This window comes from Myotis lucifugus, unplaced genomic scaffold (genome assembly GCF_000147115.1).
Source record: "Myotis lucifugus unplaced genomic scaffold, Myoluc2.0 scaffold_10, whole genome shotgun sequence".
Taxonomy (NCBI): domain Eukaryota; kingdom Metazoa; phylum Chordata; class Mammalia; order Chiroptera; family Vespertilionidae; genus Myotis; species Myotis lucifugus.
The window spans coordinates 7580848-7596158 of NW_005871058.1; the positions used below are offsets into that span (position 1 = coordinate 7580848).

The 15311-nt window shown below is 47.0% G+C and overlaps 1 protein-coding gene across 1 annotated transcript in view; it reads right to left on the minus strand.

Moving 5' to 3' along the window:
- Positions 1-15311, minus strand: part of VWF (von Willebrand factor) — a 117642-nt gene that overhangs the window by 9758 nt on the left and 92573 nt on the right. Inside the window, exons 41-47 of the mRNA XM_006084318.3 lie at positions 14237-14341; positions 12908-13113; positions 11711-11860; positions 7690-7800; positions 6855-7035; positions 5985-6025; positions 5321-5437 (exon numbers count right to left, since the gene is read on the minus strand). Coding sequence (XP_006084380.1) covers positions 5321-5437; positions 5985-6025; positions 6855-7035; positions 7690-7800; positions 11711-11860; positions 12908-13113; positions 14237-14341 — 911 coding nt within the window. The remainder of the gene's footprint in view (positions 1-5320; positions 5438-5984; positions 6026-6854; positions 7036-7689; positions 7801-11710; positions 11861-12907; positions 13114-14236; positions 14342-15311) is intronic.

Consider the following 15311-nt stretch of genomic DNA (forward strand, 5'->3'; position numbering starts at 1 on the left):
GGTGATAGAGGGCGGCCGCCCAACCCCCCCACCCCACGGCCCTGCTCTGTGTGTGACGGGGTAGAGCCATAACCTCCCCATCGGCCCTGCCCTGAGTGTGACAGTGGCGGTGCCCCAACCCCCTGATCCGCCCTGCTCTGTGTGTGACAGGGGGTGGTGCCCCAACTCCCCTATAGGCCCTACTCTGTGAGTGACAGGGGGGAACTTCTCAACCCCCTGATCGGCCCTGCTCTGTGCATGACAGGGGGCAGCGCCCAACTCCCTGATTGGCCCTGCTCTGTGCATGACAGGGTACGGAGCCCCAACCCCCCTGATGGGCTCTGCTCTGTGCGTGACAGGGGGCAGCGCCCAACCCCCTGATCGGCCCTGCTCTGTGCGTGACAGGGGGCAGTGCCCAACCCCTGATCGGCCCTGCTCTGTGCATGACAGGGGGTGGCACCGCAACCTCCCCATCGACCCTGCCTTGAGTGTGACAGGGGGCGGTGCCCCAACCCCCCAATCGGCCCTACCCTGAGCGTGACTGAGGGTGGCATCGCAACCTCCCGATCCGCCCTGCTCTGTGCATGACAGGGGGCGGCGCCCCAACTCCCCAATCGGCCCTGCTCTGAGCCTGACCAGAGGCTGCACCTAGGGATTGGGTGTGCCCTCTGCCACCCGGGAGCAGGCCTAAGCCAGCAGGTCGTTATCTCCCGAGGGGTCCCAGACTGTGAGAGGGCACAGGCCGGGCTGGGGGACCCCCCTGCCCCCCCCAGTGCACAAATTTTTGTGCACCGGGCCTCTAGTTTATAATAAAATCTAATCTCCTTAGCATGTCCTATAAGGCCTGACATCAGCCTTTCCTAATTTTCTGACCTTATCTTATACCACCATTCCCTTGCTCTTGACAATCCAACCCTGTGCATCTTCTTGGTCCATGAACATGGCCACCTCCTTCTCACTTGAGGGCCTTTGTGGATGATGTTTTCTCTGCCTGGAGTGCTCTTCCCCACACTTTGTATAAAGAGCCTTTTCTCTCTCTGGCTGGTTTTGCTCAGTGGATAGAGTGTCGGTCTGTGGGCTTAAGGGTCCCAGGTTCCATTCTGGCCAAGAGCACATACCTGGGTTGCAGGCTCAATCCCCAGTGTGGGGCATGCAGGAGGCAGCTGATCAATGATTCTCTCTCATCATTGATGTTTCTATCTCCCTCTCCCTCTCCCTTCCTCTCTGAAATCAATAAAAATATATATATTAAAATAAATAAATAAGTAGCCTTTTCTCATCCCTTAGTAATCATTTTAAGTATCGTTTCTCAGAGAAGTCTCCAAAAATACAAAATACACACACACACACACACACACATACACACACTTTATAACACTTAACACAATTTGAAATTACCATTTGTTTAATATTTTGTTCTCTATGAGAGGCATGCAAATTTCAAACTATGTCTACGCTGTTCATCCTGGTCTCCCAGCACCTGACTCTTAGCAGTCACTCCTATATCATAAATATGTAGGTAAATACAAAATACCATTTTTAGTTATTTTCTTAAACTCCGTAAAAGACAATTTACTGTTTAACACAAAATAATAACAATTTATCTCTTGTATAGAAGTAACTTGATTGAATAATATACCATCTCATATAGGTACTCTTTTACCCATACTATGTCCTATGGTTGTCACATGGTTCACTTCTACATAAGAGATAAATTATTATTTTGCAATGAGTTGAGCAAGAACCTTGATAGAGGCTTAAAGTGAGAGGCCTTCATGTATATCTGCTTTGGAAAAAGCAGCAGCTTCTGGACAACTTGATTTCACTATCTGGCAAAAAATGCCCCCAAATTTGGAAGACAACATAGGATAACCAACTTTTTATTTTGCAAAGTAAGAGTATTTTAAACAAAGTTAATAAAATAAAAAGCTACCCTCAGCTGTCTCATCATTGTCTTCAAATTGAAGCTCTTTTAACTCACCCCACCACTCAAAAAAAAAAAAGGAACAATCTCAATTTTTTTAAAGAATAAATTTAGTTAAGTGGGAAGCCATCTATGTTGTCATTATTTTCTTATTTCGCCACCCTTAGTAGTGATCACTTAGATATCCTTCCACTGGGGCCCTGGGGTTTCTCTAACATGAATCTCTAGCAGATCAATTTGGAGCCCCAAACAGAAGACTTAGTCCCTCCACACCACTCCCTTTTCACTGCACAAGGGCTAATGCTCTGAACCAGCAGGAAGAGTTAAGAATGGGCAAGCTCACTTAAACAATTTGCTACTCCTGAGTCAAGCTTCTGCACTCGATGTATCCCCAGGGAATAGGCCAGCGAGAAAGCTGGGGAGGACGGAACTCAGAACAAATCAGGGCAATTGGGCCAGGCCACACACTCCCCTGGGAAGGTCACTGTGGGGGTTGGAGGCCCTCAGGTTGTCTTTCACTGGTGAGCTTTAAACTGTGTTTTCAAAAATGCACTCTTCCGGGAAGGTGTAGGGACGAAGTAAATGGAAGAGGAAGAAAGAGTTGGAACAAACATTATGAGCACATGGGAGTGGTTCCAGCCAGAAGGAGGAGCGCCCACTGGAGGAGCATCTACGTGGTCACTACTAAATGGGGCTTAAGTCGGGCAGGATATCGCCGGAGCTTGGATCTGGGCGTCTTACAGTGGACGTTAGGAGAAGAAATAGGAAATACCCTCTGGTAAGTCAGGCCCAGGGAGAGGTAATTGGATAAAATCTTCACAGAAGTGAGGGGGTGAGGACAAAGGAGGAGGGTGGCTGCAAAGTGAAGGGGACAGGGACCATGAGGGCAAAATCCACACACAGAGAGGCAGAGGGCACAGTTCAGCCAGGAATAAGGGGAAAGAAAGGGTGTAATGGGAGAAGAGAGAACAGGAGGAAGAGGCAGAAAGAATGCAGGGTAAGAGGAGGGGGGAGTGATTTTAGAGCTGGGGTGTGGAGTTGGGCAAGAGGGACAGGAGGAGGAGAGGGGGTATAGCAGAACCCACTTGAGGGAGTAAACTGGTTTGTCTGCTGCCCTGGAAGCCGAATGCAGCTGCACCAGGTGGCAGGGCTTGTGGGAGCCCTGCTGTCCATTTCTAACTCCTGCTTCTGCCCATCTGTTCCCCATTCTGCTTCCTGGAGGGTCCTCTATTCCACATTCGATCCCTTGCTCAAGGTCAGCTCACGGTCATGCCCCTCCGGATGCATTTTCGGTGTTCCATGTCAGGGTGACCTCTCTTCCTCACACTTTCCCTGAAAGTTCATCAGTCAAGCTTCCTGCCTACCACCCACCAGCACAAACCACCTTCTGCTGGTCTTTTCAATGCAAACACTGTCTCCCCTGGGAGGAAATGAAGGACTCACTTCTCTGCTGACACTAACACTTTAGTCTGATGTAGGCAGTTCAAGCAGAACTGCCTCAGCCTAATTCACCATAGCTCCCCCACCTGCAGGAGGCCTCCCTGAGGCCTTCCATTGCAGAGAAGGGCAATAAAAACAGTGAAGGATGCTGAGCTAGAATGGGGGCAACTGAGGCCAGTTTTGGTGCAGGTTAAGAGATACATAGAATGAGGGCTAACCTAGGGGTTTCAAGAGGGGAGGGAGGTCAGTATACTGCCCTGGACATATATCAGAATATTGGAAGGAAGGGAGGAATAGTACACAAACCAAAGGGGGTCGGGCATTTTAAAAATATGTATTTAGAACAGTGCTTTCTCAACCTTTCCTAATGCTGCAACCCTTTTAATTACAGTTCCCTCATATTGTGGTGACCCCCAATTTTCATTGTTACAAATTGAACATAATTAAAGCATAGTGATTAATCACAAGAACAATATGTAAGTATATCTGTGTTTTCCGATGGTCTTAGGCGACCCCTGTGAAAGGGTCGTTTGACCCCCAAAGGGGTCTCGACCCACAGGTTGAGAACCGCTGATTTAGAACCTCTATCTAGATTGGATTTGAATGCAGAGGAGGGTACCATGCTATCTTCTGACCACCAGAGGGCGCAGTTTGAGAGTTCACAAGCTCGCCCTCCAGAAAACCTGAGGACAGCCTTGGTGTGGATCTCTTGCTGCATTGATGGTAGGTAGTTCAATGGACATCCAAGGTAAAAGGGAAGCCACAAACTCCAGACATCAGTCTTTCATTCGTATTCAAGCCCAGTTCTATTCTAGGGGGTTGTTACACACACATCCCTAAAACATCAACTATGCTTTTTTTAATAGTAAAAACCCGCTCTCCCACTCTTAGTGGGCTTCTAATTGAGGCAGGAATGTCCTCTTTAAACCATTCTATCAAAAATAGCTGTGTCTACTCCACATAAATTTATTAAGCCCCTATTCTGAGTATGACACTATGCCAAGTGCCATGAAGAACACAGATGCAGAACACTCTCTTGTCCTCGAGAGCATATAAAGCAACCGTATGAGTGTCCCTCATCCCTAACCACTCCTGATGTCCCCTACCCCTCTGTGCTGCTCCTCTCAGGGAGGTCTCCTCCTACAAAGGTCTCCTCCCCAGACTCGGCCCCAGACCCCTCCTACTGCCTTGCAAAGTTGAAGAGAGAAGCCCTCCCTGTGCACTATCTGAAAGAGCTGTTACCGTGTTCCCTGCATCTGGCTCCCAAGAAACTCCCCTGACCACGTGTGGTCTCTAAAACAGCAGGACCCCAGGCACAGCGGGCGGTTTGAGGAAGAAGCCGAAGCATCCTCCTGAGCGTTAGGTCCAGCTCTGTGACGTGGGGCTAAGAGTCATAATGAAAACAATAAAATGCTGGTTGTCATCTCCCAAACCAGAAATGATGCTTTTACTCAGAATCCACCCTCAGGAGGGATTGAGAGTACACAGTCATTGTGACCTAGCGCAACCAGGGTGAAATATTTTAAACCACCTCAATGTCCAATAATAAAAGTGAAGGTTGTGGCACATCTTTTCCAAAGAAGATTGTGCATAAACTTGCACATAGTAGGTGTCTGATAAATATTTGCTGACTAATTAATCTTTAGTGTTCTCAAAAATGGTAATGATGGTTTTTTAAATGTGTAAAAAAAAATACAGAACTGTAAATATGGCATCACAACCCTTGCAAATATTGTGTTTATTTTAAACACACAAAAAGAAAGTGTTTAAAATGCACAAAACTAAACTGTAATTTCTGAGAGGTGAAATGTGGGTGGGTGGGTGGGTGGGTGGGTGACTTGGGCTCTCCATAACAGGTGTCAAATATTGTCCACAATCAGAAAATAAGGAAAATTTATTTTAAAACCCCAGTGAGGTCCCATGGCTTGGGCCCACGAGTATTCAGCCCACCCCCTAGGTCCTCAATGACCCTCTCACCTCGGGGCAGGCCGTACAGGTGGTCTTGCTGCACTCCAGCTTGAATCCGGAGATGATCCCCACCTGGGCGGTGCAGTGGCAAGTCGTGCACACGTCAATCATCATAGTCTTCCCAGGCTGGAACCAGAGTCACCATGGTCAGGCCTCCCAGCACCCCAAACCCCTGACTTCCCCTCTCACCTCAGCCCCATAAACTGTTTCCTTATGGGGGGAGCCTCCCATAGCTGCCCTGAGCCATCACCCTGACCCTCTTGCTGTCTCCAGTGGCCCACTCCCTTCCCTGCCTTCCCACCTCAAGTGTGGCAATGGTAAGAGTGAGGGCTTTCATGCCAGAAAGGGGGCCGGGCAGTGGGAGTGGGGGATAGGTTGAAATGTGCACAACGACTGCAGAGCACTTCTCTGTACGCATTAGAAATGCTCATGGGCCTGGAGTGGGGCTGGGAGATGAGTGTCAGACGGGGTGCCCGGACCCTAGAGAGTTAGGAAGACCTCTGAGGCCAGGCTCCAGGATGCTGGGAAGCCCTGGAGGCAATGAGAGTGCATTGGGGGTAGGTCTCCCAGTTTCTCTCATTTCCACATTAGAATGACTAAGTGGCCCATCCTTTCCACAGCACCCCCATTTCTGCCCCACCAACTGGCCCTGGAGAAGAAGGCAATAGCTCACCCCAATGATGGTGCCATTGAGCATGCAGGCCTGCACAGGCTCTGGGGAGAGAGAAGTGCAGGCGTGAGAGTACAGAATACCCTGGCCACCCCTGCCCTGCACACAGCTGATCCCTTCAGGGCTTTCTCCTCCATCTGGGCCTCTCTCCTACATCTGCCCTTTGCTGCATTCCACCTCCAGGCACTGTGGGTCCTACTGCCAGAGCCATAGTGGCCTCGCTTCCCCCAGGTCTGGCGAGGAGGGGCAGGCTGCCTGTTGCCCAGCACCTAGCCCTCAATGAGAAGACCCCTGAGCGTCCTGGTAGGGAAGGCACATGTTTCAGTGATTCACATGGAAGGGGTGAGTGGGAGAATCTTTGGATTTATGAAGAATGCAATTCTACTCTGGGAACTTTAAGTCACAAGATAAAATCATACAAAGAATTCAGAGCAGGTGGTAGCGAGCTGTTTGTTCCTGTTGCTGTTTGTTTGTAGGGAGGGAGGGGGTGGACATTGGAATACCTTCCCTAGCAGAGGCAATACCATGAATAATCACAAAGGTGGTTTCTAGAGTCAGAGAAATGAAGGTCCAACCCCAGCCCTACAGCTCACTAACTCCCGTGCGCTGGTGGAAGCAGTAGCAGTCCCCACCAACCAGGGCTGCCGTGCCCCTGACATGAGATAGTGGTATAAGCCATCACTGAGCACCATTATGACCTTCAGGAAATGGTTCTATTTCTCTCATCTTATTTGCTTTGTCACAAAAGCATTAGGAACAGATGGGAAGATTTTGATCCTGCCCATTTCCCCGAGTTGCTAAGAAAGCAAAGAATTCAGGAGCCCTTCCTGGAAACCCAGGCCGGAAGGTGGGTCCCTGGACAGGGTGCCTTACCGCAGTGGCAGGTGGGGCAGCACTCTGAGCTCGCACAGCTCAGCTGGAAGCCCACGGGGCAGGTGGGGACATCCAGCTGGGGGCAGGAGACGTTCCTCTGTTGCACAAAGACCTCCTCCTTCACTCGGACACACTCATTGATGAGGCAGGGGTTCTCCGGGGAGGCCCAGTGAGAGCCAACCTGTAGTTAGAACACAGAGTCCCAAGGGGAGTGCACTGTTCCCTCAGGGAACTGGTCTGGGCCCTAGAATCATGCCCTGGGTTAACATCTCAGTCCCATCCACCAGGTAAAGCCCAACATTGCAATACACTATAGCAAGCATGTCAAACTTGCGCTACAGCCAGGGTTACAGAAATAGCTCGGGGACTTAGGGAACAGAATAGTGTTTGCTTCTCTGTGATAGAAATGTGTACAATGGAACTCATGAAGAAGTCGGAGGAGCCTGTCAGGGTTGGTGTAGGACTGAATAGCACCTCAGCCTGTGGATTTGGTGGGGTGGCAGGCCCATGGCACATGCAGGGTGGTGAGGCCATCCCTATACCAACCACTCAGGGGAAGCAGGACCTCAGATTCACTGACATAAATTCCCTAGGCATTCACAGAACTCTTAGAGAGGGAATTGAGCTTCTCCCCAAATCAATGAAATGGGAAGCCTGAGGCCATCTTAACTGTTCCTAAGGGGCAAGGCAACCCAGTTGACGACTGGGTAACACCAGCAGCTAATTAACCTCCTGCAAGGAAAGCAAAGGGCAGGGATGAGCTCTGATTTTATAAGTGAACCAAGGCCAGCACTAAACCACAGAATAGACAACCCATCCTGAGGCCCCAACCTACATCCTTCCAGTACGACTGGGAGTCCCCCCGTGGTGAGCCAATCACCACCTCACAGGCAGATGGCAGGCACCTTCCACAGCATTCGCCTTCATGTAGGACATAAGTGAAGCCCTGGAAAAAACACAAGGAGCAGAGAGTGAGGTCAGGCCAGCAGCAGAGACATGAGTGTGCTTATCTGCTCCACAGGTGTACTGAGCCCTGGGGTTTTACAGAGACACCGCTGGCCTGAACGGTTTCATCTCTGTCATCCACCAGCCTCAGAACTATGCTAAGAAGTGGCTAGGAGACATCAACCATTGGGTCACTAAGATAGTGACTCAGTTTCACCAGCTGAAAAGGCATAATCCTGCCCTCTTAAAGCTTCCACTTTGAGACCAACATCCAGTTCATGAAAAGTATTAAACACAGCCCAGAGTTCACTCAGCAACAGCTACCTGACCTGATCTTTATCATGACCAAATCTAGGGCACTTCATTGACTGGGGGAGAATATCCAAGATGCTTGAGAACTAGTCTCTGCTCTAATAGGGCAAAGTACCTACATAAGATGAATACCTTGGTCCCAAGACCTCTCACCAATGTGCAGAGTTGGGTTGCCCCAAGTAGTTACTTGATATAGTTTATAGGGCACAGTGAGATAAGAGCAGCAGAGACCAACATTCCCTAGAATGCCTTCCAGGGAGACCAGCATCCTGGGAGTTTACTAGCTCACCTTGCCTCTTAATGGTCTTCTAATCTGGCCAAAGCTTTGGGAATTTGGATTGAAACTGTCCACTGAAAACTCTGAAGCAATGTACAAAGAATAGGCAAAACACTGACATGTGTGGTATCTCAGGAGCCCAGGGGACAGACCTCAGGACTGGGCTTTATCTTGAAGCTCTGTCCTTAAAAGAGAAGGAATGCTTGCAGCTGTTCAGGATGAGTGAGGAGGCCAGGCCTGCTTCGCACACTCACACGCAGGACCAAGCCAGAAGATGCACACAGCACTTGGTGTCAGGCTAGCTGGTGCCTCTCTCTGGGGGTACACAAGCACTCCAGAGACTTGGCTCAACATCATACCATCTCCATGGGGTCCACTTACATCCTGACCCACGTCACAGAGGTGCCCAGTGAGTTGTCCCCAGTGTTTTATCATCTGAGATTCTAAAAATTTATTATGCATCTATGATGTACTAGGTACTTTGGAGAAGCCAACAAATTAGAATGATACAATCTAGACACCCTCCACTACAAGGCAGAATATACAAGCTGCCATAAAAGACTCATGGAGCACAAAAGAATCATCAATACCTTCAGGGACCCAGCATCACTCTTATGCGCCTCTCTAAGAGTGCCAAGTGACCTGGATTGGTGTGTTCTTCCTGTTTTCTGCTGCCTCCCAATATGGGAGGACACACTGTCAATACTATGAATGACTACCAGGACAGATGCCTTGCTCCCAAAACCCCACCAACTTCTCATGCTCAGGTTCTCCTAGTCATGTCTCCAAATTTCCTGGCTGCCATCTTTTTGAGATCCCCCTCCACCTCCGGCATTCCCATTTTCCTGCTGCACAACCATGGTTCATCCAATATTCTCATCTCTCTTTCTTTCTCCATACCCCTCTAAATCCTCTACCTTATATCTGTTCAAAATATATATCTCGACCCTTCTCCTTACTCTCTTCTCAATCCTGTTTCCTTGGTTTCCCAATTAAGAATGGAAATAAGCAGGTCTAATATCTAGCCAATCTAAAGACAGATGCCAATGAAAAATAGACTCCTAATATATTTAGCAGCACAATCCTTTAAACACGGTTAACATTGCTGAAATGATGGTGAGAGGCATGGAGCATTGGTCCCTTGTCTCTGCTGAATCAGGCTGGCCCTTAAAATGCTGGTATTGCCAGTGTATCAGCCTCACAGAAGGGGCCCTGGACTAGGAGTCAAGACAACCCAGTTCTACTGGCTTTAAATGAGCTGTAGATCTATGGCCAACCTTGTTCCCTGTGCTAGTGCTCTGCTTTCTATCTGATAAGTGGGAAGAACAGCCTTGCCTCTTCTTCCTTCTGGAGGAGTATCATGAGGATGAATAAAATATAATGCATTACATTCAATTCCTCGGACACAGTTCCTAATGCCATGATTTAGTCTGATTCTGGAGTCTGAAATTGGGGAATCAGGTGGTCATAAGCCTTCGAAGAAAATCTTCTCTAAAGTTTATACGGCAGAGGGGAAATTCCTCTTGCCATTAACATGGAAGCAAGGCCATAGGCATGTAGGCATACCTGTAATATTCTTTGGGAAGCCAGCCTTACTCTTTGCTTGCTCTACATAATTTTTCTGACATGAACAGTAGAGAACTATGGAGGTGGTTGAGGAAAGTATAGTTCTCCAGACTGTGGCTTCAGAAAGAAAGAATCAGAGGGTAATGTTTCTTTGTTTGTTTTTGTTTTGTTTTTGTCACAACCTAGACAACAAATGAACTCAGGTAAGTGAGCCCAAATGTCTCTGGAGTCAGACCAGAGCCGATACCTCCCTCTTTGAAGAATGAAGTCTGAAACCATCACAATTCACTGAAGCTCAAGACATTGTACAGATCAATTCACTCAACTCAAGACATTGTACAGATCAAAGCCCAGCCTCCCACATGCCTTCAGCTTTAACATAGACCTCCTTCTCCTCCCTAGAGGGTGTGAACATTCAGTCTTTAAGACAAGTCACTCAATTCTCTACAGCAATCATCTGTTCAAGAGTTCTAGAAATGTTGCCTCCTCCACTCATTCACCTGACCTCTGTACCCATTTTCTTTTTGAAATTGCCTCCAGCACCACAGCCTCTAGATCAGCGGTTCTCAACCTGTGGGTCGCGACCCCTTTGGTGGTCGAACAACCCTTTCACAGGGGTCGCCTAAGACCATCCTGCATATCAGATATTTACATTATGATTCATAACAGTAGTAACATTACAGTTATGAAGTAGCAACAAAAATAATTTTATGGTGGGGTCACAACATGAGGAACTGTATTTAAAGGGCCAGAAGGTTGAGAACCACTGCTCTAGATAGACAAGTTTCTACCATATAACCTGCACCCTCCCCAACAGCTGACTGGACTAGACTGGGGACTGGACAGAGGATCTAATCCATGGGATAAGCTAAGTCCATAAATTTTCTCCTTGAAAAGTCAATCTATTGAACACAAAGACTGAGCAAGTCACACTGGACAGGGATGACCCTGGACCTGAAAAGTCATGTTGAGTTGAAGCCAGATGCAATAAAGCCATGTGCAAATAAAATTTATGAGAAAGCAAAACTTCTTCCCAGAGAAAGTTGACCTGCAATGAAGAACTGGAGCAGATGGGCAGAGAGGAGCAGAGACAGGGGTTGGGCTCATGGGATATGGGAGAGAAATGTTGTATGCCAATTTATATATCCTGTACTTCATTCCTGAGAGTTTTATTTTGGCTAACTTGAGTAGATTCTGTTCTTTGCAACCAAAACTCCCTACTGAAACACAAAATATATTGGGTGCCAATTTTATTAAAATGGCCTCTAAATAGTACCCTCTTTACTTGATAGCAAGTTATTCTGTTAGCCTCCATGGCCTATGGGAGGAGAGGGAGACCAATACGTTTCTAAAACTTAGCATTCCCATAAGACACACCTGGATACCAAAGCATCATCCTCTCTCAAAGTTGCCTAGCAGCTCTGCTTCTCCTCAGTACATCATGCAGGTAGCGCAGCAGATGAGCTGAATGGACTACCTATTTCTGGATTTACTCAAACCAACTCTATCACCCTCTGGACTCAAGACCATACAACATACATGTCCATTAGGCAAGGATTACCTGAATCACAGAAGGATGATATTGCAATCCTTTCTTGATGCTTCTTTCTTTTCCCCAGTTCACCTCCCCTCCCCCATCATCCTGGTCTTGAATGAGAGTTTACTAAAGGGGCTTTTTGCCTCTTCCTGGGATGCCCTCCCCTACTTCCATACCCTGAGTGTTCCACACAGTGCCTAGTCTCTCTGCGCATCTTACCAACTGGCAGCTTTCTTCACAGGGCTTCTGAGAGCACTGAGCCACACGCAGACCCATCACAGCATCCTCCATGTCAGTGCAGGTGCATATATCACAGCCCTCCTCCCAGAGCTGTCCAATAGGGTAGACAGTGCCTCGGTGGACACACACCTGTAGACACAAGGTTTCTGTGAGTGAACTCATTCAGTTCATTTAAACAAGAGTTTAGAAAGTATCTACTATATGTTGGAAGTTGCTCTAGGTTGCTCTGAGAATACAGCAATAAATAAAACCAACATGGTCTCTACCCACATGCAGGGATACTTATAAAGTAGATTTTAATAAGCATGAAATCTGGACCTGCTCCTGCTCCTCCAGAACCTAGGCTCTTAGAAATCTTGAGCTGGAAGAGAACCCAGAAGGGACCAGAGGTCTAGAGCATTCCAGGCAAATGAGTGTGTGCTCTAGCCCTAATAGACTCCAGGGAAAGGTAACTGTGACTTCTCTTTGGCATTCATTGCAGGACTCACCCTCAATAGTTCAGCAGCTGAAAATCTTCTCAGATCTTCCTACTGTAATTAATGGTTCATCTCAAGTTCTGCCAATTAATTATCTTTCATGATAACTCTTCTTGGTGGACCTCTTCCCTATGACTGCTATGTGCATTTAGTATCTATACCATCTGTTGATACTTTGTTGTATTCAGTTTATAGACTATTGTCTTATATATACTAGCAAGACCATAAGTTGACTACATCTTACATTTCTCCCATAACACCTAATACAATACCAGTTCTGGTAGAACATAGTAGTTGCTCAGTAATTATTGGAAGGAAGGAAGGAAGGAAGGAAGGAAGGAAGGAAGGAAGGAAGGAAGGAAGGAAGGAAGGATAGATGGATGAATTGATAGCAATTAACAAATGTGTCAACTATTAACTCATCTGTAAATAATCCATGCCTCCCTATTATTTCCTTAGCTAACCTAAGGAAATCTCTTTTAAGGCCAGACCATGTCTTATACCTTGTTTGTAATCTCAGCACTAGCCACAGTAGGTTCTCTATAAATACCTCCTGAGCTAACTAAATTTCCACTAGGATGAGATAGAATGTTGACTGCTCACCCACCAGCCATATAGCACTTGGTTTGGGCAGGAAGGCAAATCTTCCATAAGAAGCAGATGTTTGCCATCATCCCAGCCACAGCTGAGCAGCCCCTACCTTGTCAGGAAGGCAGGTGATTGTGGTGCAGCCACAGTCATTGGTGATGGCCGAGGACAAGTACCCCAGAGGGCAGGTCACCGTAGAGTTGACACAGTTACAAGCACACTCATACTCATCACAGCACTGGGTCTTCCGAAGGGTCGGTGTCCGGTGTGGGGGACATGAGGGTGGGGACTCCCTTCTGCACTCCTCCTTCCTGCAGGCTGAGAAGCAGGAAGGTGACACCCTAGTCCTGCCACACTGGGCATTGAAATCAATCAGGGTTTGTAAGTATTCAGCTATTAAATAAGAACCCAGGGGATTCTAGGCCCAGAGGATTAAGTTAGAAATGCACATAAGTCCAATTCAGGGGCTGTGGGTTATTCAATCATCCCCAAAAGAAGTTAGTCTTCAGAAAATATGAACATCAATCAAAAGGAGAAATGTGAAACTAGGAATTTTAATGGAGAAGAAGCGAAGACTGTTCAGTACCCATGCACATCTAGATGGGGTAGGTTCCTTCCAGCTATTGATTCTCAGAGAAGGTGGAGGTAGAATCCCTAAGACCCAGATAGGCCTTGGACGCCATGAGCTGGTAAGCATTTTTATATGCTGGCAGCTTATGTGATCCTATCCCCACCTCAGTACCTAGAACAATACCCTATAGTTTCAGGTCCTCTAAGAAGGTTGAATGAAAGAATGACAGCAATCAGTCAAACCCACAGTGTTTTATAAATGTCAAATCCCATCCTGTCTCCTTTGCCTATTCACAGCCTCCTTAAAATACAAGGTGTCCTCTCGCCCTCAAGGTCTTACATCTAGGAACTCAAGAGAGATTCTAAATCAACAGGACAATAACTCTACTTGACTTAAAGTGGGTATTCTCAGTATCTAAATACAGAACTCAGTTTCTTGACACATCTTACTTTAGTACAACCCTATGCTTAAATTATAGTATTTAGCGATTAGATATATAAACATACAAAGGGGAGAAAACTGTACATCTGTTTGGGAATAAGATCCAGTAATGAGGACAAACCAAAGAAACTTTTCCTCCCCTCAATGATGTGTGGGAAGATGGGAGTAAATAAAGATTAGGTCTGGAGACTTCTTCATCTCAGACCCAATTGCCTCATAATACAGCCCAACAGGGACATGCCTGTGGCTGTGCCCACTCCCAGGACACCTTCAGCATCATGCAGCTGGGAAGAATCTTAGAGGATTCAATCCAGGGGTGACCTTGATCCCTCTGTCCTAGACATCCCCAACCCCACTAGAGTCAGCTAACTGGAATACAGGCCAGGAGAGAGTGGCCGCACCACCACCTCCTCTCCATGGAGGCTTTACCGCAGGTGAAGTTGGGTCTGCACTCGCCGGGATTGGTCAATGTTGGCTGGAGGCCACCTTCACAGTGAGGCACTGGGGGCAGGTCACAGCTCACCAGGTCACACACTAAAGGACAGAAAAAAAAGACATCCACTCAGAGTTTAGCAAGGTTATTCTTGTATTACCTGTGAGTGGCACCCTATAATCCTATTCATGTAGATTTCTGTTAGGTAGATGGTGATTATGAGATAAAGGTAGAGATACAGATAGAGGTAGAGGTGGAGGGGGGAGATAGATCATAGGTTGATAGGTAGGTATGTAGATTGATTGATGATAGATAGATAGATAGATAGATAGATAGATAGATAGATAGATCCAGATAATCTGATAAGCTCATATTAATTATGCTGTCATCTGCTAGGACTTTCAGATCACAGCCAAGTCACTTGAACCCTCTAGACCTCCATTTCATCTTCTGCAAAGTGGGAACTCTAACTCATAGAGTCAGTCTAAGGATGTCATGAAATAATGAAGGCAGCATGCCTGGCACATTGTAGAAGCCTAAAAGGTCTACAAAATGAGGGGCTTGAACTGAATGATCCCCTCAGTTCTGTCTACTGTTAACATTCTCAGATCTATTTTACACAAGCTGTTCTCAAGTCAGATCTCCCTGCCCACAGGACTTCTATGTGTCCCTGATCAATTTCATCAGCATAAATAAAATTCTTATATTATTTCATTCTTTTGTAGATCCTTGCACTGCCCCTTGATTTATTTGCTCGCCCTGTAAGATCTGCCTCACTGCAAATTTTATAATTAACAAACACACTAGACCAGACAGGGACGGGTCATCAGAGGTTTCCTGTCATGTTAAACCTAATTCCATCAGCTCTGGATTCATTTACTTATAGCATTATTCAGCCTATTATTCACTATGCAGTTCGCAAGCCAATAATGAAACCCTTTGACAAATAACTTGCTGAAATCAAGGTGCCCTGTATGTGGCCTTCTCCACATCTAAGGTCCTCAGAAAGGAAAAGGAAAATGAGCTACTTTGGCCTAACTTTCTCTTCAGTCCATTTCTGAGCACTTCCCC